The following is a 27,872-nucleotide window of genomic DNA, read 5'->3' as shown; positions in this document are numbered from 1 at the left end:
GCACCATTTTTCTGACGGTTCTGAACAACCCATTGCTTATGCCTCCAAAACGTTCACGGATGCCCAACAAAAGTATTCTCAAATTGAAGAAGAAGATTTGGCCATTATTTATGCTCTTCATAAGTTTGGTGTTTTTCTCTATGGATCCAAATTTCATCTTGTTACGGATCACAAACCACTTGTTTCCTTGTTTCATTCATCAACGTCACTTCCCGACAAGGCTGCACACCGCCTCCAGCGTTGGGCTCTTTACTTGTCTTGTTTCAATTATGAGATTCATTTCTGTCCGATGGCTCAACATGCGAATGCTGATGCACTGTCTCGCCTTCCCATGGGTCCTGATCTGGCATTCGATAGGGACGAACTTTTGTGTTTCCACCTGGATGTTGCCGAACAGCGGGTTGTGGGCGGGTTCCCCATCACAGGGGACCGGCTGGCGGCTGCTACGGTTTCTGACCCTACCCTCTCCCGGGTTTTACGCTGTATTCAGAAGGGTTGCCCAGATCGTCCATCTGCTAAGACTTCTGATCCGCTGCGGAACTACTACGCTTTGCGTTACCGCCTCACAGCTAGGGATGGTGTTATCCTCCTTTCCACCGAAAATGCTTCGCCACGTGTTGTGGTACCTGCGTCTTTGCGTGCTTCGGTCTTGAGCCTCCTTCACCAAGCGCACTGGGGTGTGTCACACACAAAATCTCTGGCGTGCCATCATGTGTACTGGCCCGGCATCGACTGAAATCGCACACATGGTCGCTGCCTGCGACCCTTGTGCGACACAGGCCGCCACTCCGAAGTCATCTTTAGTCACTGTGGCCTTCGCCTGAGAAGCCCTGGGAGCGTATTCATGCTGACTTATTTTGGTACTTATTGGCTTCTCCTTACCGATGCCTACTCTAACTTTCCTTTCATTGTTCGTTACACGTTGCCTACCACCGCGGCAACCACCAATGCTCTAGCTCGCATTTTCTCTTTGGAAGGCCTTCCCTCTACTCTTGTTACTGATAATGATCCGCAATTTGCCTCTTCCGATTTTGCGGATTTTTGTGCCTGTCACGGCGTCATGCATGTCACGGCCCCTCCGTTCCATCCACAGTCAAACGGTGAGGCTGAATGTCTGGTCCGCACATTTAAGGCTCAGATGAGGAAACTCCTGACTTCTGCTGCTGATGATGTGCTTCTCCAATTTCTGGCTCCTTACCGTTTCACCCCCATGGGCAACCACAGCCCAGCTGAGCTCTTACATGGCCGACAGCCCCGCACGCTACTTCATCTTCTGCAGCCTTCCACCTCACTACCGCGGGTGCCTTCACTTGGCCGGTTCACCGCCAGCGACCTTGTATGGATACAGGGATGTGGCACACGGCCAAAATAGAGTCCTGGCCACATCTTATGACACCATGGCCAACGCCTGTATGAAATCCAGACGGACACGGGTGTTGCAGTACGTCATTCGGACCAGCTTCGGCCTCGTGCGCCGGCAACGCCTGTTCCGGATGCCACTACACCACCTTCGGCTCTACCTGACGCTCGGTATCCTGGAATCTCTCATTACTCACCACACAGTCCTCTCACCATCATACCGGTGCCAGCACAAGAACTGACACCACCAGGAGACGTGCCCAAACAAGGAACCAGATGACCATCATCTGTCGGAGCAACTCTACTCACCTCCTTCTCCTACAGACGCGGACACATCGTCCATGTCTCCTGTTATAGCAACCGGACTTGCCGCAACGGGCAGATTGGTGACCGGAGCCCCAGCAGATTCGACCCGCACGTCTCCTGTCATCTGATGGAACTATTTGGATATGTACACTTCTCAAAAATCAAGTTTGATGTTTATTACAAGCATTTTTAGTCTTGGGTACCATTTACTGAAAAGTGTCTACGCTGGCCTTTCAAATGCAACAAAGAAGAGGAGGGGTAAGGAAAACTCAGAAGCCAATTCAGATTGTTGAGTTCAGCATCATTACTGTTAATAATTCTGACTGGCAGGTAAAACATTCATACTTCTCTGTTGCAGAGGACTACATATGAGCAGGGCTACAAAGTGCCAGGTGCCTAGCTAAACATTTTGCTAATCAGTTTCATGACCAGGCCCAAAGTGCTGGCCCACAAGTTGCACTCTAGATGAAAGTCACAGCTTCCTACAGCCAACTGCCTTGCCTCATTGCATATAGTGGTCCTCATCCAATAACTGAAGGTAAGCAGTGTTCGACGTAGGCAGTACTTGGATGGATAACTGCCTGCATTCACCACATACTGTTGGCTGCTTTCCCTCTGCCTTCCCAGCAAAAAGGGCGAGAAGGGGTGGTGGCATAAAGTTCCTGGTGGCATATAGTTCCTGAATTAAATTCCAAACCTCTCTGCAGTGTCCCATGAAATGAGAGAATGTGACACAGCTGATGGTCATCCATTCACCAAATGCGGGTGTTAAGCTTGGTGGCTCCCTTGGTGCTATTTGAGATAAGAAGACTGTGTGATGGCACCAGGTTTCATCCTTTCCCTTCTCTCATCATCATCCAACGCAGTCATGAAACTAGAATATACACACCACATACAGTCACCTACACTTATCACACACACTTAAAACACAAAACTGTTACACTTCATCAAGGAAAGGTGCCATTGTACTTGAAGTAAAGAAAAACTTTTCCTGTTAGGTGGTTGAGCTTGCCCTTTGGTGACTCCCATGTAACGATGTCATATGACTTTACTTTTCACCAGTGAAATATACTGCCTCAGAAGGGGGCGAGAAAATGAAACGAAACTCACCCCAAGGGTGTATAATGTTATTTCACTGATTACAAATGTAGTGGCGTGGCAAGAAAGCCAAGCCACTCGGAGGTAGCCGAAAGGCACGCTTTTAAGCTCACACAGGTTGGCGTGAGGTCTGGAACAAGGTAAAGTAATTATCCTATAAAGAAAAGAACGTAGTTCTTGGAATACTTAACTTTAATCCACAATTGGAGAACATCGCTCTTGTTTAGACATTATTACTCTGAATATAAACTGGTAATGGCGCCTTGCTAGGTCGTAGCAAATGACGTAGCTGAAGGCTATGCTAACTATCGTCTCGGCAATTGAGAGCGTATTTCAGTGTAGCTTCGCTAGCAAAGTCTGCCGTACAACTGGGGCGAGTGCCAGAACGTCTCTCTAGACCTGCCGTGTGGTGGCGCTCGGTCTGCGATCACTGACAGTGGCGACACGTGGGTCCGACGTAGACTAACGGACCGCGGCCGCTTTAAAGGCTACCACCTAGCAAGTGTGGTGTCTGGCGGTGACACCACAACAAAATTGAGTGAAATTTACAAAGAACAGGCAGTATGATTCCATATATCAGTATGATGTTGCATGCGCTCTATCCTGCACACACGCACTGATTCAGATGGGAAGGGTGGCATGAAGGCATTGTATCCTCTCCTGAGGCAAGGTGGCCCACAAATGTCATAACTGATCCTTAATATCCTGGGTACTGGCACTGGGACAGAGCTGACATCTGAGCTGGTCCTACACATTCTGCCAGGGACAGACATGGGACTACTGCTGGCCATGGGAGTACTTCAACATGCACACAGTTCATAGAGACATATGCCATGTGCGAATGAGCACTGTCCAAGTTGGAACATAGCACCATGACACTATCACATGAGAGGTAACGCATCAGGATGGAAGATGCCCATGACCTAGCACTGTGCTGTCAGAGCTCCCTCAATCTCTACCAGCTGTGACATGAAGTTATACCCAATGGCTCCCCAAACAATGACACCAGAAATAATAACACTGTGCCTATTCAAAACATTGGAAAAATGGGATCCCTCACCAGATCACTGGCAAATGCAGCCGTTTGTGCTGTGTTGTTAATGGCAACATACGCGTTGGGCATTAATTCCCTAGACTGGCTCCAGCTAGTCTCTGGCAAATGGTGTGGGATTTCAAAGAGTGTTACAGGCAGTCCATTACTTGTTTTTGAATGGCAGGAGCATGGATGAAGGTGCATGGATGAAGGAGTTACAATGTGTGTAGTGTGTAGTTATTTCGGTATGGAAGAGGAAATTATTGAATCCTACCACAATAGTGAATCTGAACAGTCGCAAGTGTGAGATGACAGACAGAAGAGTGCTGCACATTATGGGTACAGCAGGTAACTACACATTTTGTACTGGAAGAAAGACAGTGAAACTATTCGTAGTAATCAGCCCCTAACTGCAGGAAAAACAAGGGCTAAAATATTATAAGAATTTTACCTGAACTATTCTCGAGCTTGAGACTGCAGAGACACTATATTAGAAGAAAATCATGTTTCTTTTGGAGCACTGTTTTTAACCTGCGAACTGCAGGGAACTGTAGGCATCCCAGGGCACTGGTATGACTATCTTACAATCACTTTTCAGATACAAATATTTTAGTTTTCTTCTTAAAACAGTTAGGTTTGACAATATAGAAGCAACAATTGAAGGAAAATCTACAGATAATTTGGCATCTCTTTGTGAGTTTCACCAAAAATTTATAAATAACTGTATTGCCCACTGTACAGTCAGCAAATCTGTTGCAACTGATGAAATACGGCAGACTTCGAGGCCACTGGGTTCGTACACTACGTTCCACATAAGTGAGTGAAGTACAGTATCAAAATATACGTCCTTAGTGATGCAAAGACATTTTACTCACTAATTTCGAAGGACACATGGCAGTTGGCTGGGCAACACCTAAAATCAAATAAAGCTGAAGATCGAAGTTAAAATCTTCTGTGTTGTTAGGCCATATATTTCTTCAAATGATCGACATTTTGAACTCTCTGCTCGGATCTTCTCACGATCTTGTGATGTCCACTGTAGAGAGTGGACACCACACGATCCTGAAGAAGATCCCAGCAGAGGTGCCAAAACGTCTATTGTTTCAAGAAACATGCTGCAGCCTAACAACCCAGAAGATTTTAACTTCAGTAACAACAGCCATGAAAGCTTGCAGACTTATATAAGACTGATAATTTTCATGGACAGCACGAATAGGAATGTTACGACTGATACCTATTACACAAGCTATAGCCTAGCTCAGAATCCGCTGGATAACAAGTTATCACGTTATCTGCCATCAGCACTTTTGGAAAAAGAAGGAAAACCCCTAAATTTCAGGCTAGTAACACTACGGATATCAAAATTACACTCAATGGCTTTCAGTATGATTTCTGCCCACCTTTGATTGTCACACAGAAAACCATGCTTCTCCTCTCTACAATGCACGATGCAAATGCAAATGATGTCTATACTGGAAAATCAGCAGTAAATTTAGACTACAATAGAATCAATGGAGTGGTGGATATTGTGGGTCAGATGTGTGCATCTATACAACAGCCAGAATAACCAGATGATGGCCACATGCATTATTCTACCGACATCTTGATATTGCAGGACTTAATCTGATCATCATCTTTAGAAATAACAATCCAGATAATGAAGATAGGTGACAGCTTTTTCTAAAAAAAAAAAAACACCTATTGTATAGTCTTACGAATGCTCACCTAAAACTAAGAGCAAAACTAACAAACCTTCCGAAGGACATACAAAAATTTCTAGAAAGAGTCAGAAAAGGAGGCCCAATTCTTGATAAACCCAAACCTGGAATATGTCACCTATGTGGATGACAAAGAAATGTCAGGATGAAGCCAATGTGCAATAATTGTTGAAACAATTATTGCAACAAGCATTCTTGTCAGAACGTTACTCGTTTCTCCCCATGTGGATTTGTTCTGGTTGAAGATGTCTACTGATGTAAACTACTTTAACAATGTGACTGCTTTTTTATACTTATTTATACTTTATGTAAATAAATAATAAATAAATAATGCAATGACAAGCTGTTTTCTTTCATGTTTAACAATCTGGTTTGTCTACCAACAATAATTGTGTAAAGACAAAATTTTAGTGTAAATGTCATGGCACACCCACTCACGTAAAATCGGGAGGTGTGCCCACCAGAAGTTTAATGAAGCTGCTACTGTAGATTACAATTGACAGAGACAATAGACAAACACAATTAATGATCTGTTTTAGTGTTTCACACAACACAGATAAAAAACAGACACATGAAAGATAAACTAAATCTTGCAGTTTACATTATTATTTTTGTAAGGAAGTTACTACACAGAAAACTAGAAGATAGAATACAAGGAGAAGTATTAGTTTCTGTTAAAGCTCTATAAAAATATGCAGTTAACCGTTGAAATTAAGAAACAATCTGATGTCAACAAAAGGCACATTACTTCAATAAATGAAGGTATTAAGTTTGAAAGTCATTGACTACCAGTTCTACTGCATGTCATAGGTCTCTAATGTACAAGACAAAGTGCAACATTACTGTGAAATTGCTGTACACACTACATTATATCTTACCTGTGTAATCAATAGGTTTGCGAACATATTTTATAGGCTTTTCTGGATTGGCAGGAGCAATGATTTTGTACTGTCGCGCTGATGTTTTATTGGCTGTCAAAACACCAATCTCACGGCGAGCTACTTTCTCTTTGTGAATCATTACAGTCTGAAATAAAAATATATACTCTATTATGTAATAAACAAAGCTTCTCGATCTACAAATAAAATTTGCAAAATAGAACTGCAATCAAATACACACAGAGAAAAATTATCAAGCAGCAAAAGATGCGCGTAAAAACAAAAAGCATCAACAAACTAGAAGAAGAATATTAAGAAAATGAAACTATTCAGGATTTAAGGTAGAATGTCAATAAGGAACCAGGTAAAAGGAGAAAAAACATGTCAGAATATGAGAAAATACTTCTGCTTGATTATTAGTTCAAATATTTTGCTGGGTTTCTATAGAATAATAGTGTGTCACACTGTTCTATGGGAGGTTATTTCACAAGAGTAACAAGATTAGAGAAGCAGAGATATATACAAGATTTTGTTAAAAAATTATTTACATTGATCTGACATTTAAATGAATAAGAAATTCAGTACTCCGGAAGCTTTTCATACAGTTAATCTCATTTACAAATGATCATAAAATTCCCTTTACTGTTCCAACTTTCAAAATACTTTCCGTAATTATCAGGATTTGTTATCTATTTGCCAAAATTTCAAATATTCTCAGATAACTAATTATTCAGAGGAATTAGCACTTTACCTGAGCAATGTGATTCATCTGACTTTCCATTTCTGCCAGCTGTGCAGTCTGCAAATCAAGAAGATGCAGAAAATTGTACGCTAATGTGTTGATCTGATACGCCACACTTGCCAGGCTTTGGGTGGTGTAGTTTTTTGTCTCCTCCAAAGCAGCACGCTTGTTATCAGACTGAAAATAGTAATATCTTTACGAACACTGAAGCATGGCAAACAGAAAACATTTACAAATATGAATGTTTATAATAAAAAATAAAGATATTAAAAAACAAGCATAATGTTGATTGCTAGGAAATCTAAAGCTGAAGGTTTAGGCTAAATCCTCAGTTGGTCATTGAAATGTTTCTGGCAGTTATTATTTATTTCGGCTCTGCCAATGATTTACATATACAACCCTATTTACTGCCACAGTGGTTTGGAGTCCATATTGAACTGTAGGTCCCCTTGTTGCTGGGTGGTAAGTCAGTTCACAGGTTGGAGGAACGCAAAGGCATTTACCATGTCTCCACTGTGTCTAGTAAAGCACTTTGGTGTCCAAACCAACCTTCAAGTTGGGGACAACTTCCATTTATAAAACACAAGGGCATATTCAGAATTTAAAGTTCATTTTTAGACAAAAATAAAGTGTGATGTCTTCAGAATGGTAAAAGGCAGCAGCTGATGTTACCTTACTGTTTCCTATAAAAACTGTATGTAACCTCACGATTACATTTTGCACAACATTGGTGAGAGAGAAATGTGTTAAAATCTACAGCTACAAAGGAGAAATCAGAAATATTACACATGCAGCATGATCTCTGCAGAAACCAACCTAAATTACTCTCATAATAACTGGATCTCAATATGAGCATCAGTTTCAGATTTGGGAATGAGACACCACTCAATTTTTTCACATATCTTGTACAAAGCTAGAACACACCAGTTCCTTACAATCAACCTGAAAACGAGTGAGTATCTGTCCACAGTAACATACCACCTTCTGACCTACTCCTATAAACCACAATGACGAGAGTCTTCTTAGAGTGACAACAGAGTATCTTCTGTAAACTAAGGACTCAAACACAGTATTATTCTGCAATCAGTTTTACTTCTCCTTTCACATTATGCTACAATATCAGTACCAGTGTCAGCTACTGTAAAGGAGCACAAGAGCACATGAACACCTTAACTTTTGACACCTTGTGGATTACTTGGTTATTTTTCTTCAAAGGCTGTTAGGTGTAAAATAGATGCTGCAATCTGAAAGATACGGCACTTAAATCTGCCACACTACTGGACTCCATGAAACTCTCATCAGGGTCGAAAGCATACCTCTACCCCATTCACTCAGCATAAATCCTGCTAGATGATAGCCCACTCCTCAGGTATGCTAGTTCACTCACTGTGTACTGTAGTAAAATTGGATCAGACATCAGAGTATGTTAATGTTGTACTGACAGTAAACCTATTTTGTGGGGATCTGAATGAGTTATAGTATATTAAGTTATGAAGTTTATCATACAGCAAACCATTTGAGGTGCTGACAAGGGAAATCAAGGAAAATTCTCCATTGCTTAACCCCCCCTCAGATTTAGTGGTAAGACGGTCCAGCAGAAAGCCCGTCAAAAACTGAGCACAGATCAAACATGGAAACAGGAAGAAGGTGTACAGAACTGTGGAAAAGCAAAGTAAAATAGAAATAACGAATGGTCCAAGCTTAACAAGTACAACTTCAAGTGTCCTTAGATAGCTATGACGTCGTGGTTAAGTGGTCACAGTTTTGGACTGCAAAGTGGATGAGCAGTGTTCAAAACTCCCCTGGGCCAAATTTTTTTATTTACTTTTTTCACATAATTACCCACTGTCCATCCAGCGACTGATATGTTTATTCACTTTCTGTAGTCTTGGCAGTTGTCTTTGTATACATTGGTTCTCTTTCTGTAGTCTTGGCAATTGTTATAGTATACATTGGTGATAGAATATGCGTCATGTGGTAAGAATACATTACTCCGCAAGTAAATGTGATGAATAGTGAGAGCAGGTGAGATACCATATAGGCATCTCACTTAAATGAAAACAACAAATAAATGAGTGTGAACAATGTTACCACAAAGGAATTCAAGAATCAAAACTTTCAAAATGGAATGCAACTTCAAAAATGTTAAAAACATACATTTTGATATACCACAGAGAAAACTCTGTGATTGTGAAACTTATATTTTCATCATTTCTTTGAGAGTATCACATTCACATTCATACGAACACCTAAATCAGACAAGGAGGCAGATTTCACTCACTCATCAGACGTACAAGGTAGGTGCATCGAAAAGAGATTTCTATCATATGACACACGTACTGTCACTAATGATATGTATTACACACCAGATGTGTTTTCCAGCGGACAATTTGCTTGACTTGTCACCTTGTCATCAAATGTTTGTTGTTCCCATTCAAAAGCCATTCTTTCAGCTGCTAATAGAGTAGCAGCTGAGTAGAGAAGCAGGCAAAAAGGAATACAAACGTCTCAAAAATGAGATCGACAGGAAGTGCAAAATGGCTAAGCAGGGATGGCTAGAGGACAAATGTAAAGATGTAGAGGCTTATCTCACTAGGGGTAAGATAGATACCGCCTACAGGAAAATTAAAGAGACCTTTGGAGATAAGAGAACCACTTGTATGAACATCAAGAGCTCAGATGGAAACCCAGTTCTAAGCAAAGAAGGGAAAGCAGAAAGGTGGAAGGAGTATATAGAGGGTCTATACAACACCGATGTACTTGAGGACAATACTATGGAAATGGAAGAGGATGTAGATGAAAATGAAATGGGAGGTACGATACTGCGTGAAGAGTTTGACAAAGCACTGAAAGACCTGAGTCGAAACAAGGCCCCGGGAGTAGACAACATTCCATTGGAACTACTGACGGCCTTGAGAGAGCCAGTCCTGACAAAACTCTACCATCTGGTGAGCAAGATGTATGAGACAGGCGAAATGCCCTCAGACTTCAAGAAGAATATAATAATTCCAATCCCAAAGAAAGCAGGTGTTGACAGATGTGAAAATTACCGAACTATCAGTTTAATAAGCCACAGCTGCAAAATACTAACACGAATTTTTTACAGACGAATGGAAAAACTGGTAGAAGCCGACCTTGGGGAAGATCAGTTTGGATTCCGTAGAAATACTGGAACACGTGAGGCAATACTGACCTTACGACTTATCTTAGAAGAAAGATTAAGGAAAGGCAAACCTACATTTCTAGCATTTGTAGACTTAGAGAAAGCTTTTCACAATGTTGAGTGGAATACTCTCTTTCAAATTCTAAAGGTGGCAGGGCTAAAATACAGGGAGCGAAAGGTTATTTACAATTTGTACAGAAACCAGATGGCAGTTATAAGAGTTGAGGGGCATGAAAGGGAAGCAGTGGTTGGGAAGAGAGTGAGGCAGGGTTGTAGCCTCTCCCCGATGTTATTCAATCTGTATATTGAGCAAGCAGTAAAGGAAACAAAAGAAAAATTCGCAGTAGGTATTAAAATCCATGGAGAAGAAATAAGAATTTTGAGGTTTGCTGATGACATTGTAATTCTGTCAGAGACAGCAAAGGACTTGGAAGAGCAGTTGAATGGAATGGATAGCGTCTTGAAAGGAGGATATAAGATGAACATCAACAAAAGCAAAACGAGGATAATGGAATGTAGTCGAATTAAATCGGGTGATGCTGAGGGAATTAGATTAGGAAATGAGACACTTAAAGTAGTAAAGGAGTTTTGCTATTTGGGGAGCAAAATAACTGATGATGGTCGAAGTAGAGAGGATATAAAATGTACACTGGCAATGGCAAGGAAAGCGTTTCTGAAGAAGAGAAATTTGTTAACATTGAGTATAGATTTAAGTGTCAGGGAGTCATTTCTGAAAGTATTTGTATGGAGTGTAGCCATGTATGGAAGTGAAACATGGACGATAAATAGTTTGGACAAGAAGAGAATAGAAGCTTTCAAAATGTGGTGCTACAGAAGAATGCTGAAGATTAGATGGGTAGATCACATAACTAATGAGGAAGTATTGAATAGCATTGGGGAGAAGAGAAGTTTGTGGCACAGCTTGACCAGAAGAAGGGATCGGTTGGTAGGACATGTTCTGAGGCATCAAGGGATCACCAATTTAGTATTGGAGGGCAGCGTGGAGGGTAAAAGGTTGGTTGGTTGTTGGGATGTTTAAGGGGGACTAAACAGCTAAGGTCATCAGTCCCCCATTCCAAAAACAGGCGAGACAATAATGCACGAAGCAGGTAAAACCCCAAGGGGAAGGATACTCCCCCCCAGGCCCTAAAAGAACACAAATGCGGTAACGAATACGACAGACACGAAGAGTACAGATGAACACCAGACAAAAAGAAACAGAAGAAAAGAAGATGGCCGGAGACTGGTTGACTGACCACGACAACAAAAAAGGGAAAGAGTCAACCAACCGACTACACACTAAAATCTGCAACCAAATACGAGAGACTCGAGGACAAGAGACACACAAAGGGAAAGGAGCAGGACCTCCATAAATGGAACCATAAAAAGGACTACCACGGATAAAATTTAAAACGTCATCAGCCACGGAGGCATTGTCGCTTAAAACCAAAGGCAAAGTGCCCGGGAGATTAAAAGACTGCCGGAGGGTGCGCAGTCGGGGACACTCCAATAAAATGTGGGCGACCGTCAGCCGGGACCCACACTGACACAGGGGGGGATCCTCCTGATGCAAAAGATGGCCGTGTGTCAGGTATGTATGGCCGACGCGGAGCCGACACAGGATAACAGAGTCCCTGCAAGATGCCCGCAGGGAGGAGCGCCACACATCGGTCGTCTCCTCGACAGCCCGCAGTTTATTAGGCGCTGTCATGCCTCGCCACTCAGCAGACCACACCCCAAGCACCTTACGGCGCAACACCAGCTGCTGATCACGAGCTGTGAGGCCGATCTCCAAAGCTGGGGCGTCGATCGCCCCTTTGGCCAGCCTGTCAACACGTTCGTTCCCCGGGATGCCAACATAACCTGGCGTCCAAACCAAGACCACCGAATGACCAGAACGGGCAATGGCGGAAACAGACTCCTGAATAGAGGACACCAGAGGAGAAGAGGGATAGCAGCGGTCGATGGCCTGAAGGCTGCTCAGGGAGTCACTGCAGATGACGATGGACCTACCTGAGCAGAAACGCATATGCTCAAGAGCGTGCAATATGGCCACCAGCTCTGCAGTAAAAATACTGCAGCCAGCCGGCAAGGAGCGCTGCTCAACATGGGCATCGTGAGCAAAAGCGTAGGCAGTGCGACCATCAACCAGGGAACCATCAGTGTAGACAGTCTCACAGTCCGAAAATGAGGCGAGGAGCGCAAGAAAACGCCGACGGAGGGCCACAGGCAGAACCAAGTCCTTGGGTCCCTGTGCCAAGTCCAGACGGACGGACGGCCGGGACAAACACCCGGGAGGCGTAGGTGCATGGACCCGGAAGGGAGGCAGAAGAGGGAATGACCCCAGTTCCGACAGCAGGGACTGGACGCGGACAGCTACGGAAAGCCCAGACGTAGGTCGCCATTCGGGCAGATGGAGGACCATGGCAGGGAAAAGCAGGCGACGATTGGGATGGCCTGGCGAGCAATGCACGTGGACAGCATAGTCGGCAAGCAGTCGATGGCGGCGAATCCGTAGCGGGGGAACCCCGGCCTCCACCAGTAGACTATCCACGGGGCTGGTGCGAAAAGCGCCAGTTGCAAGCTGAACCCCACAGTGGTGTATGGGGTCTAACAACTTCAACACTGAGGGTGATGCAGACCCATAGGCCAGGCTCCCATAATCAAGCCGGGACTGCACAAGGGCTCTGTACAATCGCAGCAGCGTGCAGCGATCTGCACCCCAAGACGTGTGGCTAAGGCAGCGGAGGGCGTTGAGGTGCCGCCAGCATTTTTGCTTCAGCTGAGTAATATGAGGAACCCATGTAAGCCGGGCATCAAACACGAGTCCCAAGAAGCGGCAAGTGTCCACCACTTCAAGCAGGTGGCCGTCGAGGTAAAGTTCAGGATGAGGGTGGACCGTCCGACGCCTGCAGAACTCAAGTCTTGGCTGCAGAGAACTGAAAACCATGAGTCAGAGCCCATGATGCTGCCTTGCGAACGGCGACTTGCAGCCTGCGTTCAGCGACTCCCGTAGTCGTGGAGCTAAATGAGATGCAGAAGTTGTCGGCATACAAAGAAGGAGACACCGACGACCCCACGGCTGCAGCCAGACCATTAATGGCCACGAGAAATAAGGAGACGCTCAACACTGAGCCCTGCGGGACCCCATTTTCCTGTATATAAGATGAACTAGAGGCGGCACCCACTTGCACCCGGAAAGAGCGGCGCAATAAAAAGGTTTGAAGAAAAGCCGGGAGCCGACCACGAAGACCCCACTCATGCAACGTGGCGAGGATGTGATGCCTCCATGTGGTGTCATACGCCTTCCGCAGATCAAAAAATACAGCAACGAGATGCTGACGTCAGGCAAAGGCTGTACGGACAGCAGATTCCAGCCGCACCAAATTGTCCGCTGCAGATCGGCCCCGACGGAAGCCACCCTGGGATGGAGCGAGGAGACCGCACGACTCAAGGACCCAACACAAACGCCGCCCCACCATACGTTCAAGCAATTTGCACAAAACGTTGGTGAGGGTAATGGGACAATAGCTGTCCACCGCCAGTGGGTCCGCATCGAGCTTCAAGACGGGGACAATAACACCCTCTCACCATTGCGACGGGAACACGCCTTCGCTCCAAATGAGATTAAATATCACGAGAATGTGTCTCTGGCAGTCCATGGAGAGATGCTTCAGCATCTGCGCATGGATGCAGTCTGGTCCTGGTGCCGTATCAGGGCAATCGGTGAGGGCAGCGAGGAATTCCCTCTCGCTGAAAGGAGCATTGTATTTTTCAGAACGACGCGTGTGGAATGAGAACGGCGTCCGCTCGGCTCGCTCCTTTAGAGAGCGAAAGGTGGGGGGATAAGATGCAGTCGCAGAGCTCTTAGCAAAGTGCATGGCAAGCCGTTCAGCAATGGCGGCAGCGTCCGTGCAGACAGCGCCGTCCAAGGAGAGCCCAGGGACACCCATAATGGTCTGGTATCCATAAATCCGCCGGATCCGGAACCACATGAGCGAGGGGGAGACATGGGAGCCCAAGGATGAGACATACCTCTCCCAGCACTCCTGTTTACGCCGTGCAATAAGACGACGGGCCAAGGCACGGAGCCTCTTAAAGGCGATGAGGGTCTCGAGAGACGGGTGCCGCCTATGACGTTGGAGAGCCCGCCGACGGTCGCGAATAGCCTCAGCAATCTCCGGCGACCACCAGGGTACAGCCTTCCTCCGAGGGAGGCCAGAAGAACGGGGGATGGCAGCCTCGGCCGCTGAAATGATGGACGTGGTTAAAACACGGACCACCTCATCAATGTCACCCTGTGGGGGAGACTCAATGGTTGCAGCGGAAGTAAAAGCCAGCCAGTCAGCCCTGTGGAGAGCCCAGCGGGGCAGGCGCCCAGAAGAATGACACTGGGGCAGTGACAAAGAGATGGGAAAATGGTCACTACCACACAGGTCAGGATGCACTCTCCAGTGGAAGGATGGGACAAGTCCAGGGCTGCAAATAGAGAGATCGATGGCCGAGAATGAGCCATGGGCCACACTGAAATGCGTGGGAGCACCGGTGTTCAAGAGGCTAAGGTCGAGCTGAGCCAACACATGCTCCACGGCCCGACCGCGGTCATCGGAGACAGTCCCACCCCAGAGAGGGCTGTGGGCATTGAAATCGCCCAGAAGCAGCAAAGGTGGCGGGAGTTGAGCCAGCAGCGCAGCCAAGACATGTCGGGGGAGCTCCCCATCCGGAGGAATGTAAACAGAGCAAACAGTAATAGCCGGCGAGAGCTCAACCCTGGCAGCAACTGCCTCTAAAGGCGTCAGAAGGGGTACTGGCGAGCTACAGACAGAGTGGTGAACAAAGAGGCAAACCCCACCTGACGCTCGTTGACAGGCAGCGCGGTTCTTATAGTATCCCCGATAACCGCGAAGGGCGGGGGTCCGCATTGCCGGAAACCAAGTTTCCTGCAGAGCAATGCAGAGAACAGGGGAAACACTCACTGAGAAGCATCCGGAGCTCAGGCAGGTGGCGGAAATAACCGCCACAGTTCCATTGGAGAATGGAAGCAGGAAGGGACTGGGAGGGCGTGAATGCGACTAAGAGGCAGACAGCGCCTCAGAGCCAACTGCCGCTACCGGGGGAGAGTCAGCTGAGTCCATAGGAGAGGCCCCCAAGGGTTCCGTGAGGGCAAGATCCGCGGCAGAGGCGAGGATCTCCACCTCATCCCCGGAGCCAGGACTATGTACAGCAGGCGGTGCTGAAACCGCCGGAACGTCCTTCTTCTTGGACACATGCCGTTCCTTCTTCTCACGTCGGCCCTTAGGGTGAGAGGGCTGGGAGAGCTTCTCTGAAGGAGCGTCGGAGGCTGACGACGCAGAAGCCCTACGACCAGCAGGTGGCGGAACCTTCAGCCACTGGCTGACATCCGCCTGGGTAGGAGAAGAAACGGAGGAAGGGAGAACCCCGAGGGACCCCTTCCGCGAGAGAGGAACCGGCGGAGGCAACGCCGGCGGAGAAGGAGGGGGAGGGATCGAGCCTCCCGGTTGTGGAGCAGATGTCACTCCCGAAGTAAGCGTGGGGGGAGCGACAGAAGAGGGTTTGCCCCCAACTGCTAAGGGGGCAACAGAGGAAGGCTTGCCCCCAGACACGAGGGGGGCAGACAGAGATACACGGCCCCGAGGGCCCACTGAAGGCGACACAGATGAGGCGACAACCGTCGCTCGCGTGGGCGACGATAACGTGGCTGCAGCATAAGATGTTCGAATGGAAGTAGGATACAACCTTTCATATTTCAGTTTTGCCTCTCGATAAGTAAGCCGGTCCAGAGTCTTAAATTCCATGATCTTCCGCTCCTTATGAAGAACGGGGCAATCCGGCGAGCATGGAGAGTGGTGCTCCCCACAGTTGACACATACAGGCGGAGGCGCACATGGAGAATTGGGATGAGAGGGGCGTCCGCAATCTTGACATGTAGTGCTGGATGGGCAACGGGAGGTCATAAGCCCAAACTTCCAGCACTGGAAGCACCGCAGCGGGGGAGGGACGTACGGCTTGACGTCGCAACGGTAAACCATCACCTTGACCTTCTCGGGCAAGACATCACCCTCGAAGGCCAAGATAAAGGCACCGGTGGCCACCCTGTTAGTCTTGGGTCCTCTATGTACACGACGGACAAAATGTACACCATGTCGTTCCAAGTCGGCTCTCAGCTCGTCATCGGATTGTAACAAGAGGTCACAATGGTAAATAATTCCCTGGACCATATTTAAGCTACTGTGGGGAGTGACGGTAACAGGGACGTCACCCAGCTTATCACACAAGAGCAACACTCGTGACTGGGTTGGGGAGGACGTCTTGAGGAGGATGGACCCATTCCTCATTTTTAGACAACCCCGCCACTTCCCCAAACTTATCCTCCAGGTGTTCCACAAAAAACAGAGGCTTCGTCGTAAGAAAGGAGTCACCATCAGTCCTGCTGCAGACAAGGTATTGCGGTACGTAAGGCTCCCGCTTGGCACTAGATCGGCGTCCCTCCCATGGCGCAGCCAACAAGGGGAACGTCTGAGGGTCATATTGCGCAGCATCGAAGTCGACTCTACCTCGCTTAGAGACGCTGGTGGCCGTGCGACCACCAGCTTGGTGTGATTTATTGCGCTTCATTGCGCCACATCCGCCCAGATGCCACCTACTCCGAACGAGGGCTCTCCCCAGGGCGCCACCCAGCCAAAGCAACGGGTACCTGGCCGATATCCCGTTGCCCGGAGTCCCCATGCCCCAGACAAGATGGGCACATACTCCTTGGCATGCATGGGGAGGAAACAGCTCTGGCATCTGTAGTGCGATCCCTGCGTGGTCAGGGGGCTACCACCAAGAGGGTACATGACGACCCCACCACAACGGACTGGCTACCGTGCTGGATTTTAGGTGTTGAAAGGGTCCACAGTTGTCGTGGGCGCTAAGAAGAAGAGTGCGCACAAGGCGAGAAGGAGACAACCCAGAAGATGTTGAGCGTAGTCCCCCCCCCCACGACAATAGGTAACATGCAAGATGGTGGAGCGTGATGGACCAATAGAAAAACACCACGTAAGGTGTCCTTCCCCAAATGGCACGCACAAACAACCGGGGGGGGGGGGGGGGGGGGGGGGGGGGGGGACTCCTTTTAGTCGCCTCTTACGACAGGCAGGAATATCGCGGGCCTATTCTTACCCCCGAACCCGCAGGGGGACGTGGAGGGTAAAAATCGTAGAGGGAGACCAAGAGATGAATACACTAAGCAGATTCAGAAGGATGTAGGTTGCAGTAGGTACTGGGAGTTGAAGAAGCTTGCACAGGATAGAGTAGCATGGAGAGCTGCATCAAACCAGTCTCAGGACTGAAGACCACAACAACAACAACAACACAGAGTAGTCGTGCAGAATCAACTTTCATTATAGATCTCTTCCTTACACCTTGCTGTTGCAAATGGACATTACACCTTGCTGTTGCAAATGAACATTAAATACGACACAGACGTAAATTTGAGCACAACAAGCAGACACGTCAATGACTGGACAGACAGTTCATAATTTTGTGAACAAAAAAAATGACGTGATGGAGCTTTGAACATGGGCTCGTCCAGTTTGTAGGCCAACTCCGACACCACGTAACCACAACGTCCTGCCTGTTCGTCTGTGCTCGATGTTGTTCTTAAGCTTGAACCATTCAATGTTTCCATTTTGGTTTCATGCTTCCATACAGCTTCTATCTGTTTCCATACTTTATCTGTGTTCAGTTCTTGACAGGCTGTCCACTGGTCCACTGGGCCCTCTTACTACTAAATCTGGGGGGGGGGGGGGGGGGGGGGGGGGGGGGGGGGAGGGGGGGGGGGGTTGTTGTTTTCCCTTGTGAGAATCATAATGGCCTACAGCACATCACCATCAATTGTGAGACTGCAGCATTTATTCACGCTTCTGAAAACTAGTGATCTTATGGTGAGTCAGGTTCATCTATGCTGTAGTCCCAACATTGTAAACATGATAATTCACAAAAAAGCTATATCACTGGTTTCTCTGATGTTCACTTACCATATTTACTCGAATCTACGCCGCACTTGAATCTATGCCGCACCTTAAAAATGAGACTCGAAATCAAGGAAAAATAAAAAATTTCCCGAATCTAAGCCGCACCTGAAGTTTGAGACTTGAAATTCAAGGGGAGAGAAAAGTTTTAGGCCGCACCTCCAAATCGAAACAAAGTTGGTCCATTGTAATATGAGACACAATTTAGATCGAATGAATGACGATACAGCTACAATAGTTTGGTTCGAGTCGTAAGCTTAACAGTTAAGCTACACCAGGTAGCCATTGCTAATGCGTCAGGCGCTCCGTCCGTATTTATACGGGTACCGGTACCCTTCCTTTTTCATGTGCTTCGTCTGGTTTGGATTGATTGCTTATTTTTCTTTGATATGATAAGTGCCATTCTCTTTGTTATATGTGTTTATGTCACTCTAAGCTAAAAATGCATTACTGTACTGTGTCATGCATTGTTTGTCGCATTCTGATGAGTGTTTACGGCCTGTCGCCGCTCGCGGCATGGCTTGCTTTTGTGTGCGCTACCGCCGCTTGCAATTAAAACAAAAGAGAGGAATCGTCTCATTAGCGAAACAATGGCAAGAGACTGCTATTTGTTGTTACTGACACTGCTGCGTTCTTTGATAATGATCAACAAGAACCAAATAATAGAATGCGTATGATAGAAGATGTTCTGAACCGGAGTTTAGCGAAAATTTTTCTCCGTTTGAAAATCTTTGCAGACGCCTCTTTAGTACATTACATACTGCACAGAAATTAGTCATCTTAGATTTTAAAATCTAGTCAATTGCCGTGCTTCATTTCTGACTGTATTACTATTAGGCATAAGAATAATATGAATATAAACATGACATGATATGTATATTCTTCTGTGTTTCCGGTAGTCTCACTCTAGTTTCATAGTTTATTAGGCAAACAGGTTTTAAATGAGATAGCAGCAAACACGAAAGAATACATGGCAAAATGTTTGTATTCGTATTGTTCTTATGGTGAAGAGAATACTGCATGTGATTCACAATTCATAAAAGTTCCTATTAGCAACCATCTCTTCTCACAGGTAGGGAAAAAATTCAGAACGTAGAGTTGGCCATTTTGACAAACATCCCTAACAGTCTTGAAAGTCGGATTTTCGTAGTACATTGAAATGCTGCTACATTCGAAGATGAACAATACGGAATTTGTATTCACTTCATTGGATAACGTATGAAAATGCAGTGGTCGAAACTCGGGACGGAGAAAAAAGCTCGTCTTCCACCTTTTTTTAAAAAATTTATTTACTGGCACAGAGGTTTTGGCGCCAGTATTTATCATTGTGACTGCAAAGCATGCCTGTGTAGTGCTACATATATTCGACGGCAGAAGTTAGTTGTGGCGGCACCTACCAACATTTTTCAGAACTTCCTCTTACGTTGCACTCGATTCTAAGCCGCAGGCGGTTTTTTGGATTACAAAAACCGGAAAAAAAAGTGCGGCTTAGATTCGAGTAAATACGGTAAGTGTGAGATAGACGGCAGTATGTTGTAGGCCTTGCAGATCTGAGCACCTCAGTTATAGTCCAGTCAAGTGACCATGGTGGTAGACATTACTACTTGAGTTTAATCATTTCCACAAATGGCACTTAATGTTTGGAGTTGGTTGTTTACTGTGCAGGAATCAGCTTTTGTGTGCAGTGTAAACGTGAACTATGTTGAATCTATTTTAAATGCTCACAGAAAAGTAAAGCTGTCTGGATGGATTGTGAGTCATCATTTGGCAGAGCACTTGCCCACAAAAGGTGAAGGTCCCAAGTTCGAGTCTCAGTCCGGCACGCAGCTTTAAGGAAGTTTCGTATCTCCACACATTCCACTACAGAATGAAAATCTCACTCTGGGAACAGACATGTAAATTACCAGGAAAAGTTAGCCGCAAAGGAACTAGAACCTCCAAAAACAGATCTTTTGATTGAGAGAATGATGAAATCAACATGACTGCAAGCAAACATTTAACAAGGGCGTGTACAGTTAATACAGGTTGATATGTGGATGTAGCATAAAGATATCTGATTTTCAGGTGACTGAAGGGTTGGAAAAAAGGCATTGGCCCAATGACTGCCGTGGGTCTGGAGAAATGATTCAGAAATTTGAAAAGACGGGTTCTTTTGCTGTGCAATCTGGTAGAGGGAGGAAACAAATTGATTCGTCGGCAGTGGAATCATTGGCCACAGCAATGCAGGAGGAGACGAGTGGTGGTGTGCAAACGTGTAGTGCACAGAGAATTGCCCAAATATTGGACATACCCGTGAGCACAGTGCGTAAAATCCTACAAATCATCATCCTTTGCTATCCATTCAAAATTACTTCCTCTTCACCTGCCAGCAAGAGAGACCTTTGCTTTAGAATTCCTTGCTCGCAGGGAAAAGGACAATGATTGGCCGTGAAAGATTTTGTGAACAGACGAAGCCCACTTCCGTCTGACAGGATACGTCAATACACAGAACTGTTGAATATGGGCAACAGAAAATCCACACGCAAATCAACCAGTACCACTTCATCCTGAAAAGGTCACTGTGTTGTGCAGGTTTACAGTATCATTTATCACAGGGTCATATTTTTTCGAAGAGACAGGGGCTTCTGGCCCTGTCACCTGAATTGTCACTGGTAAGTGCTATGAGTGTCTTTTGCGCAACCACATCATTCCAGCTCTCTAACAGCGTGGATGTGTAGATGGGATCATTTTTATGCAAGATAGCACACCTCCGCACATTGCAAATCCAGGTAAGCAGCTGCTGAAGTGTCATTTTGGAAATGCTAGAATTATCAGCTGCCATTTTCCTACAGCCTGGGCATACTGATCACCTGATCTTAATTTATGTGACTTCTGGCTGTGGGGCTATCTGAAAGATGTTGTATTCAGTGTTCCGATTGCAAACTTAGCTGCAGTGATGGCACACATTGCGCAACACATTCTGAACATGACCCCGGAAACACTTCGATCAGTTGTGGTACATGCTGTTTCTTGATTTCAGTTTGTTGAAGAAAATGGTGGACAGAATATTGAACACGTTCTGCACCAATTACATGGAAATTAATAATCTGATTTGATTTTGACTGATGCTTTTTATGCAGTTTATGCCCTCAGGACAATTGAAAACTGATTTTCCCCATCCGATATGATACGACCCTGCCATGGCGGATGGGCTTATGTAACTAACAGTATCACACTTTTACACCCACGCACACTGAGTAGTACAGTTTGTTTAACGTCAAATGTACACCTTAAGCATTGTTGTATGTCATTTGTAGTCGACCACTATTAAAAATACTATGTTACATTAAAATGATACAACAATGATTTACACTTTTAATGCTCTAATGAAATTTGCAGTTAACCAACATTTAGACTCCATTTCAAAAATAAAGTTTTCCCAAACCACACAGGACTATAAAATGCCTAGCTTTAGGTGGGTAAGGAAAAAAGAATTCTTCGCACCCTCTGCTTCAAGTTACTAATGACTCTTTCCGAAAATGTTAGTGGGAATAGAAGTAAATGTTGCAATCAGTAACAGGTTAACAAGAAATTTACCATATAGTTTGATAATTAAGACAGTACACGAACACACAGGGAATAGTGGTTCCATAGATGATTTATTAATATGTTCAATGAAAATACTTTTTGCACAGTACACAGCTAAGGCTGGCAGCGATAAAGAAGTGAATATCTGTCCAAAGTCTTACACCATCTTCCAACTTCTACCACAACAGCTACTCCCAAAAACCACCACGCCAAGAATCTTCTGAGAGCGACGATTAATAGAGCTTCAGTAAACTAAGGATTCATGTTAAAAATATGCAGTTTATTTGTATTAACAACATTGATGGCCCAACGGTACCAACCGGCCGCCATGTCATCCTCAGCCCACAGGCACCAGTTGACAGTTGATGTGGATATGGATATGGATATGGAGGGGCCTGTGGTCAGCACACCACTCTCCCAGCCATATGTCAGTTTACGAGACCAATTAACAACATTACAAGTCATTAAATTACTCACCAAGCAGCAGTAGAACATACACATAACAAGAGATTATAATTATGCAACCTTCTCACCCTGTCCGGTAAGTCTCCCCTGACCCGCAGATCTGGGCATCTTTTCCAAAATCTACCCCTTATCCTAGACCTCTCCAGTCCTTTTCCTCCACCCCCTATTCCTTTCCCTTCTGGCGGAAAAATAAGCCACTAGCTCCAAAAGCTAACATAATTATACCCTCCTTTTATGCGTGCTTTCTGCCTCTGCTTGACGAGTAGATTTTTTATCTATCCAATTACAATGAATTACCAAAAATTGGTTGTTTTCTCTGTTAGAGCATTAAATTATATTCATAAATTGGTAATGGCATATCCCCTGTCTCTGCTCAGTCTTTGGTTCAGTGTTCACATGACTTTTTCTCTTCTTCAAATTTCTTAGAGCACCACTGATCCAGCTGATAAAAGATGAATGATGTTCAATTTTATACATTTTATTATGTGAGTATGCTATCTTTCAGCATAGCCACTGAACATTAGTTTTTGTGCAACTTCCTATTTTATATTGCAATCCACACACAGTATTATATTCATATCTGCATACCTTTTACAGAGCTTTACACTACGAATAGCCATTTTCCTTTATTCTGTTTCTAATACCTTTCTGTGCTGACATTGCAATAACTCACACATGTACTTTTCATTATTTCTGATCTTTATCTTGGCCAAATGTCACCACCTGTTGAACCACGTGATGTATATGCATAAACCATATCTGCATGTTTTTTCATTTGTTATGTAACAATATGCTAATATTTTTCTTAATCTGTTACTGACTAGAACTCAGCAAATTTTCCCACAGATAATTAATATTGAGAAATGTGTCAGTGAAATTACTACGTAACTAGTGACCAGAGCATTTTAATCCAAGAAACGTGGATCAATAATTGTGGAAGAACTCCAGTGGTTCAAGATCGGTAATTCAACCACTTTCTCATTAGCAAGAGAATATCTAGCAATTAATTACATTCATAGCATGCTTCTATTCTGTAAATCAAATGGATACCAACAGCTCTGTCCACAATGGAAACAGCAGTTGATAAAACTGTAAGTGTATCATGCTTTCGAAAAACCTAATGAATGGCTTACCTCCTAAATAATGAATATTTAATGTAAACAATAAATTAAAATTGGGAATATTTGATGACTAAGTATTTACATGTAGTGTCAAAAAATATTTTCTGATCTTGGAGGACAACTACAAGTACCTGAAAGTAGTTAGCCTCACAGTATTCAGCAACTCTCTCCAGATTTGTGTGGCTATCAGCAAGGCTACTGCGACCCTCTGGAATTTCCGTTTGCAGTAAAGCTGCAAGATCAGCCATATTGTCGGAGTCACTACCTAATCCAGATTCTCGGTTGGCATCCATATTTACTGGGCAGGAAACATGAAAACATATGATAAAACAAAACAATAATGATAAAATGGAACAAAACACTTGTAAAATTAAAGTCTGAAATTGAGGAATCTGTTCTTAATACCACAACAAATACATGTGATACACATTATCACAGTATAGTGTAAAAATATACAGGGTGGACCAATTGTAATCCATAATGGGAAATAACTCAGGATAGAAAAGAGATACAACAAATTATTGTAGATAAAATATGTAGGCAGCAAAGAGGGTCACACATTGCTACGAACGGCTCTGACTGTCAATGTGATTTTCAAGGTGATTTGGAGGTTAAAAAAAATTACTTTAAAGATAGGAACTCTAATATTTGATTTAAGACTTGAAAAGAGCACCAAATTTTACGTATCAAATAACGTATTATTCAAGGTCATGGCAAGGTTTGATGAAGGTCAAATAAGGAAATGTGTTTTTACTTCTAGTAGGGACTAACTCAGAATAAAGGAGGGATACAGCACAATAAAATGTTAGACCCAACTTGGAAGGGGCATCCCAAGGAATGAGAAGTGAGGGGACTCACTCAAGGACTTATAAATCAATGATCTATGTTTTATTTTTGTAAGTTCTGTCTTGCAAATTTCAAAACAACATTTACATGTTGTCATGAATTTATTTTTGCCAATAAACACGTTGATTACAACTAAAACTTCATACCTCTCTTTGCTCTTTCCAGATCCAACTTCAACTTCACAAATAGAGGTTTCCATTAAACATAACTCAACCTTTGAATGACCTTCGATAATTAACTTGAGGTCATGGTTACTAGTAATGGTATGTGACTCCTTATGCCCCTCCAATTTGTATGTAATATTGTATTTTGCTGCATCCCTTCTCTATTCTTGAGTTAACGCTTCTAGAACTAAAAACATTCTTTGTTTATTTCCCATTCACAGAAACTTGCCTTGACCTTGAATAAAGCATTATTTTATATGTAAAATTTTCCGTTCTTCTCAAATTTTAAATCAAATACTAGGGCTCTGACTTAAAAAAATTGCTTCAACCTTCAAATCCCCTCGGAAATCACGTTCAAGGTCATGGACATTAGTAGCAATGTATGACCCTCTTTGCCATCTACAACTTTTGCCTAATACATTTTGCTGTATCTCATTTATGTCCCAAGTTATTCCCCGTTATGGATTAAAATGTTCCACCCTGTATATATACTAACCCAGTAAAACACTGAAAAAGAATCTAATATGTCTGTTTTCTTCCATTTTTTGTTGTGAAAGAAGAGAAAGTGCTAAATATAATATTTCATCCATTGAACAAAAACAATCCTTCTATTTAGGCTAAGTTGAACCCTAATCAAAACTGTTTTATTACAAAATAAGAATAATTTTCTTAATTAACATTCCATTACGAAGACAATATAAGAATGATTCTATAATACAAAAAATTACACACTTCAAATTTCTGAGGCAATGTTAGTTAATATTAAACACATATAAAAAAAGGGTCAGATTTAATATCAACCCTAGCATCTTAGAATTCTGTAGTTTCTCTAAATTACTTCTTCCTTCCTGTGCACCACCGACCTTGCTGGGGTGGGTTGCTTGCTTACTCAACAATACATACAACTGTACTGTAGGCACAGTGGAGGTGTATCTATGGAGAGACCAGACTAACCCACAGTTCCTGAAGAGGTGCAGCAGCCTTTCAGTAGCTGCAGAGACAACCGTATGGATGACTTACTGATCTGGCTCATTCTGCTGGTACTGCAAATGGTTGAAAGCAAGAAAAAAATTACAGCTTCTTTCCCCCTGAAGGCATGCAACTCTAACGTATGGCTTAATGATGATGGAATCTGCTGTGGTATAACATACTGCAAGTAAAATAGTCCCCAATTCCAGTCTCTGGGTGGGGACTGGTCAGGAGGATGTCGTCATCAGAAAAACAAAGCTAGCATTCTATGATTCAGTGAGTGGAATATTTGAGCTCTCAATGAGATTGGCAGGTTTGACAGTGTAAAAAGGTAAATGGATAGCTGAAGTTCGATGTAGTGAGAATTAGTGAAGTGCAGTGGCAGGAAGGACAGGACTTGCGATCAGGTTGGTACAGTGTTATCAACAAAAACTCATTTTGGAGTAATGCAGGAGGCAGAATATAATGAGTAAGAGATGGAATGGGAACAGGTAAGGGGATAGGTGGGTAAAGGAGAAAGACTAATGAAGATTGAGGCCAGGAAAGTTACGGGAACATAGGACACATTGTAGGGAGAGTTCCCACCTGAGTAACTCAGAAAAGCTGGTGTTGGTGGGATGGATCCAGGTGGCACACACTCTGAAGCAGTCACTAAAATCAAGAACATCGTCTTCAGCAGCGTGCTCAGCACTTGAGTGGTCCAGCTGTTTCTTAGCCACAGTCTGTCAGTAAACATTCATGCAGGCAGACAGCTTGTTGGTTGTCATATCTGCATAGAATACAGCAACCACTGGCTGCAGCTTAACTTGAAGATCACGTGACTGGTATCATCAGTAGCCCTGCCTTTCATGGGATCAGTAATGCTTGTGACTGGACTGGAGTAGGCAATGGTGAGGAAGTATGGAACAGCATCTATGTCTATTAAAGGGACATTGTCCATGAGGCTAGAATTTGGGAGCAAGGGTTGCGTAGGGATAAGATATTGTGTGGGTTCGGTGTGCGGCGGAATACCGTTGTGGGTTGAGTGGACAGGGTAGTGGCTAGGACATTCATCATTTCAGAATTTGACGACGGATAGCCAAAGCACTGGTGGACAATGTGATTCAGTTGCTCCAGTCCTTAGTGGTGCTGAGTCATAAGGGGAATGCTCTTCTGAGGCTGGAAGGTGGGACTTTGGGAGGTGGTGGGCGACTGGAAAGATAAGGCATGGGAGATCTGTGTTTGTACAAGGTTGGGAGGATAAATACACCCTGTGAAGGCCTCAGTGAGACCCTTGGTTTATTTCGAGAGGGACTGCTCATCACTACGGATGCAATGCCCACAGGTGGCTAGGCTGAATGAAAGGGACTAGTTGTTATGGATCGGGTGGCAGCTGTCACAGTGGAGGTACTGCTGGTGGTTGGTAGGTTTGATATGAATGGAGGTACTGATGTAGCCATCTTTGAGGTGAAGGTCAACATCGAGGAAGGTGGCTTGTTGGGTTGAGGAGGACCGAGTGAAGCAAATGGGGGAGATGGTGTTGAGGTTCTGGAGGAATGTGAGTAGGGTGTCCTCATACTCTAACCAGATCATAAAGATGTCATCAGCGAATCTGAACCAGGTGAGGGGCTTGGGTGGTTAGAAAAGATTTCTCTAGATGATTCATGAGTAGTCAGGCATAGGATGGTGCCATGCTGTACCCCAGATTTGTTTGTAGGTGAGAAGTAATTGTGGTTGAAGATGTAGTAGGTCATGGAGACTAAGGGGCATTGGGTAAGATAGTGATCAATAGTAGCAAGTCCATGGGCATTAGGGATGTTGGTGTAAAGGGAGGGCATCAATAGTGACAAGCAGGGCACCATGTAGTTAAGGAACAGGAACTGTGGAGAGTCGGTGGAGCAAATGGTTGGTATCTTTTATATAGGTGGCTAGGTTGCAGTTAACAAGCTGAAGGTGTTGGCCTATGAGAGCAGAGATTCTCTCAGTGGGCACACAGTAACCAACCTCAATGGGACACCCTAGATGGTTGGATTTAGGGACTTCAGGAAACATTTAGAAGGTAGGTGTGCTGCGAGTGCTAGGGTGAGGAGACAGATGGACTCCAAGGGGAGGTTCAGCAATGAACCTAAGGATTTGAGGAGAGACAGGAGATCCTGTTAGATTTCTGGAATGGGGTCTTTGTGGCAGGATTTGTAGGTGGATGAATGTGACAGCTGGTGGAGTCCTTCTGCCTGGTAATCCTTGCAGTTCAAAACAACAGTGATGTAGTATTATAAGATCGGGGTCAGTTTTTAGATGATGGATTGCTGTTCTTTCTGCGGATGTAAGTTTAGTTCACATGTTGTGGTATTTGGAGAATGATGGTGATGCAAGGTATGAGATTACAAAATTCTTGGAAGTTAACAGCAGGTAATTTAGGGTGTTGGGGGTG

General features: G+C 44.5%; 1 protein-coding gene across 1 annotated transcript in view; it reads right to left on the bottom strand.

Annotated features, from left to right (window-relative positions):
- LOC124612568 (abl interactor 2) overlaps positions 1-27,872 on the bottom strand; it is a 61,071-nt gene that overhangs the window by 12,821 nt on the left and 20,378 nt on the right. The window contains exons 3-5 of the mRNA XM_047140850.1: positions 23,615-23,781; positions 7,144-7,311; positions 6,393-6,540 (exon numbers count right to left, since the gene is read on the bottom strand). Coding sequence (XP_046996806.1) covers positions 6,393-6,540; positions 7,144-7,311; positions 23,615-23,781 — 483 coding nt within the window. The remainder of the gene's footprint in view (positions 1-6,392; positions 6,541-7,143; positions 7,312-23,614; positions 23,782-27,872) is intronic.

The sequence above is a fragment of the Schistocerca americana genome, chromosome 4 (genome assembly GCF_021461395.2).
Source record: "Schistocerca americana isolate TAMUIC-IGC-003095 chromosome 4, iqSchAmer2.1, whole genome shotgun sequence".
In the NCBI taxonomy this organism is placed as follows: Eukaryota; Metazoa; Arthropoda; class Insecta; order Orthoptera; family Acrididae; genus Schistocerca; species Schistocerca americana.
Note: the sequence above shows the minus strand (reverse complement) of the source record. Positions and strands in the feature narration are given on the sequence as shown.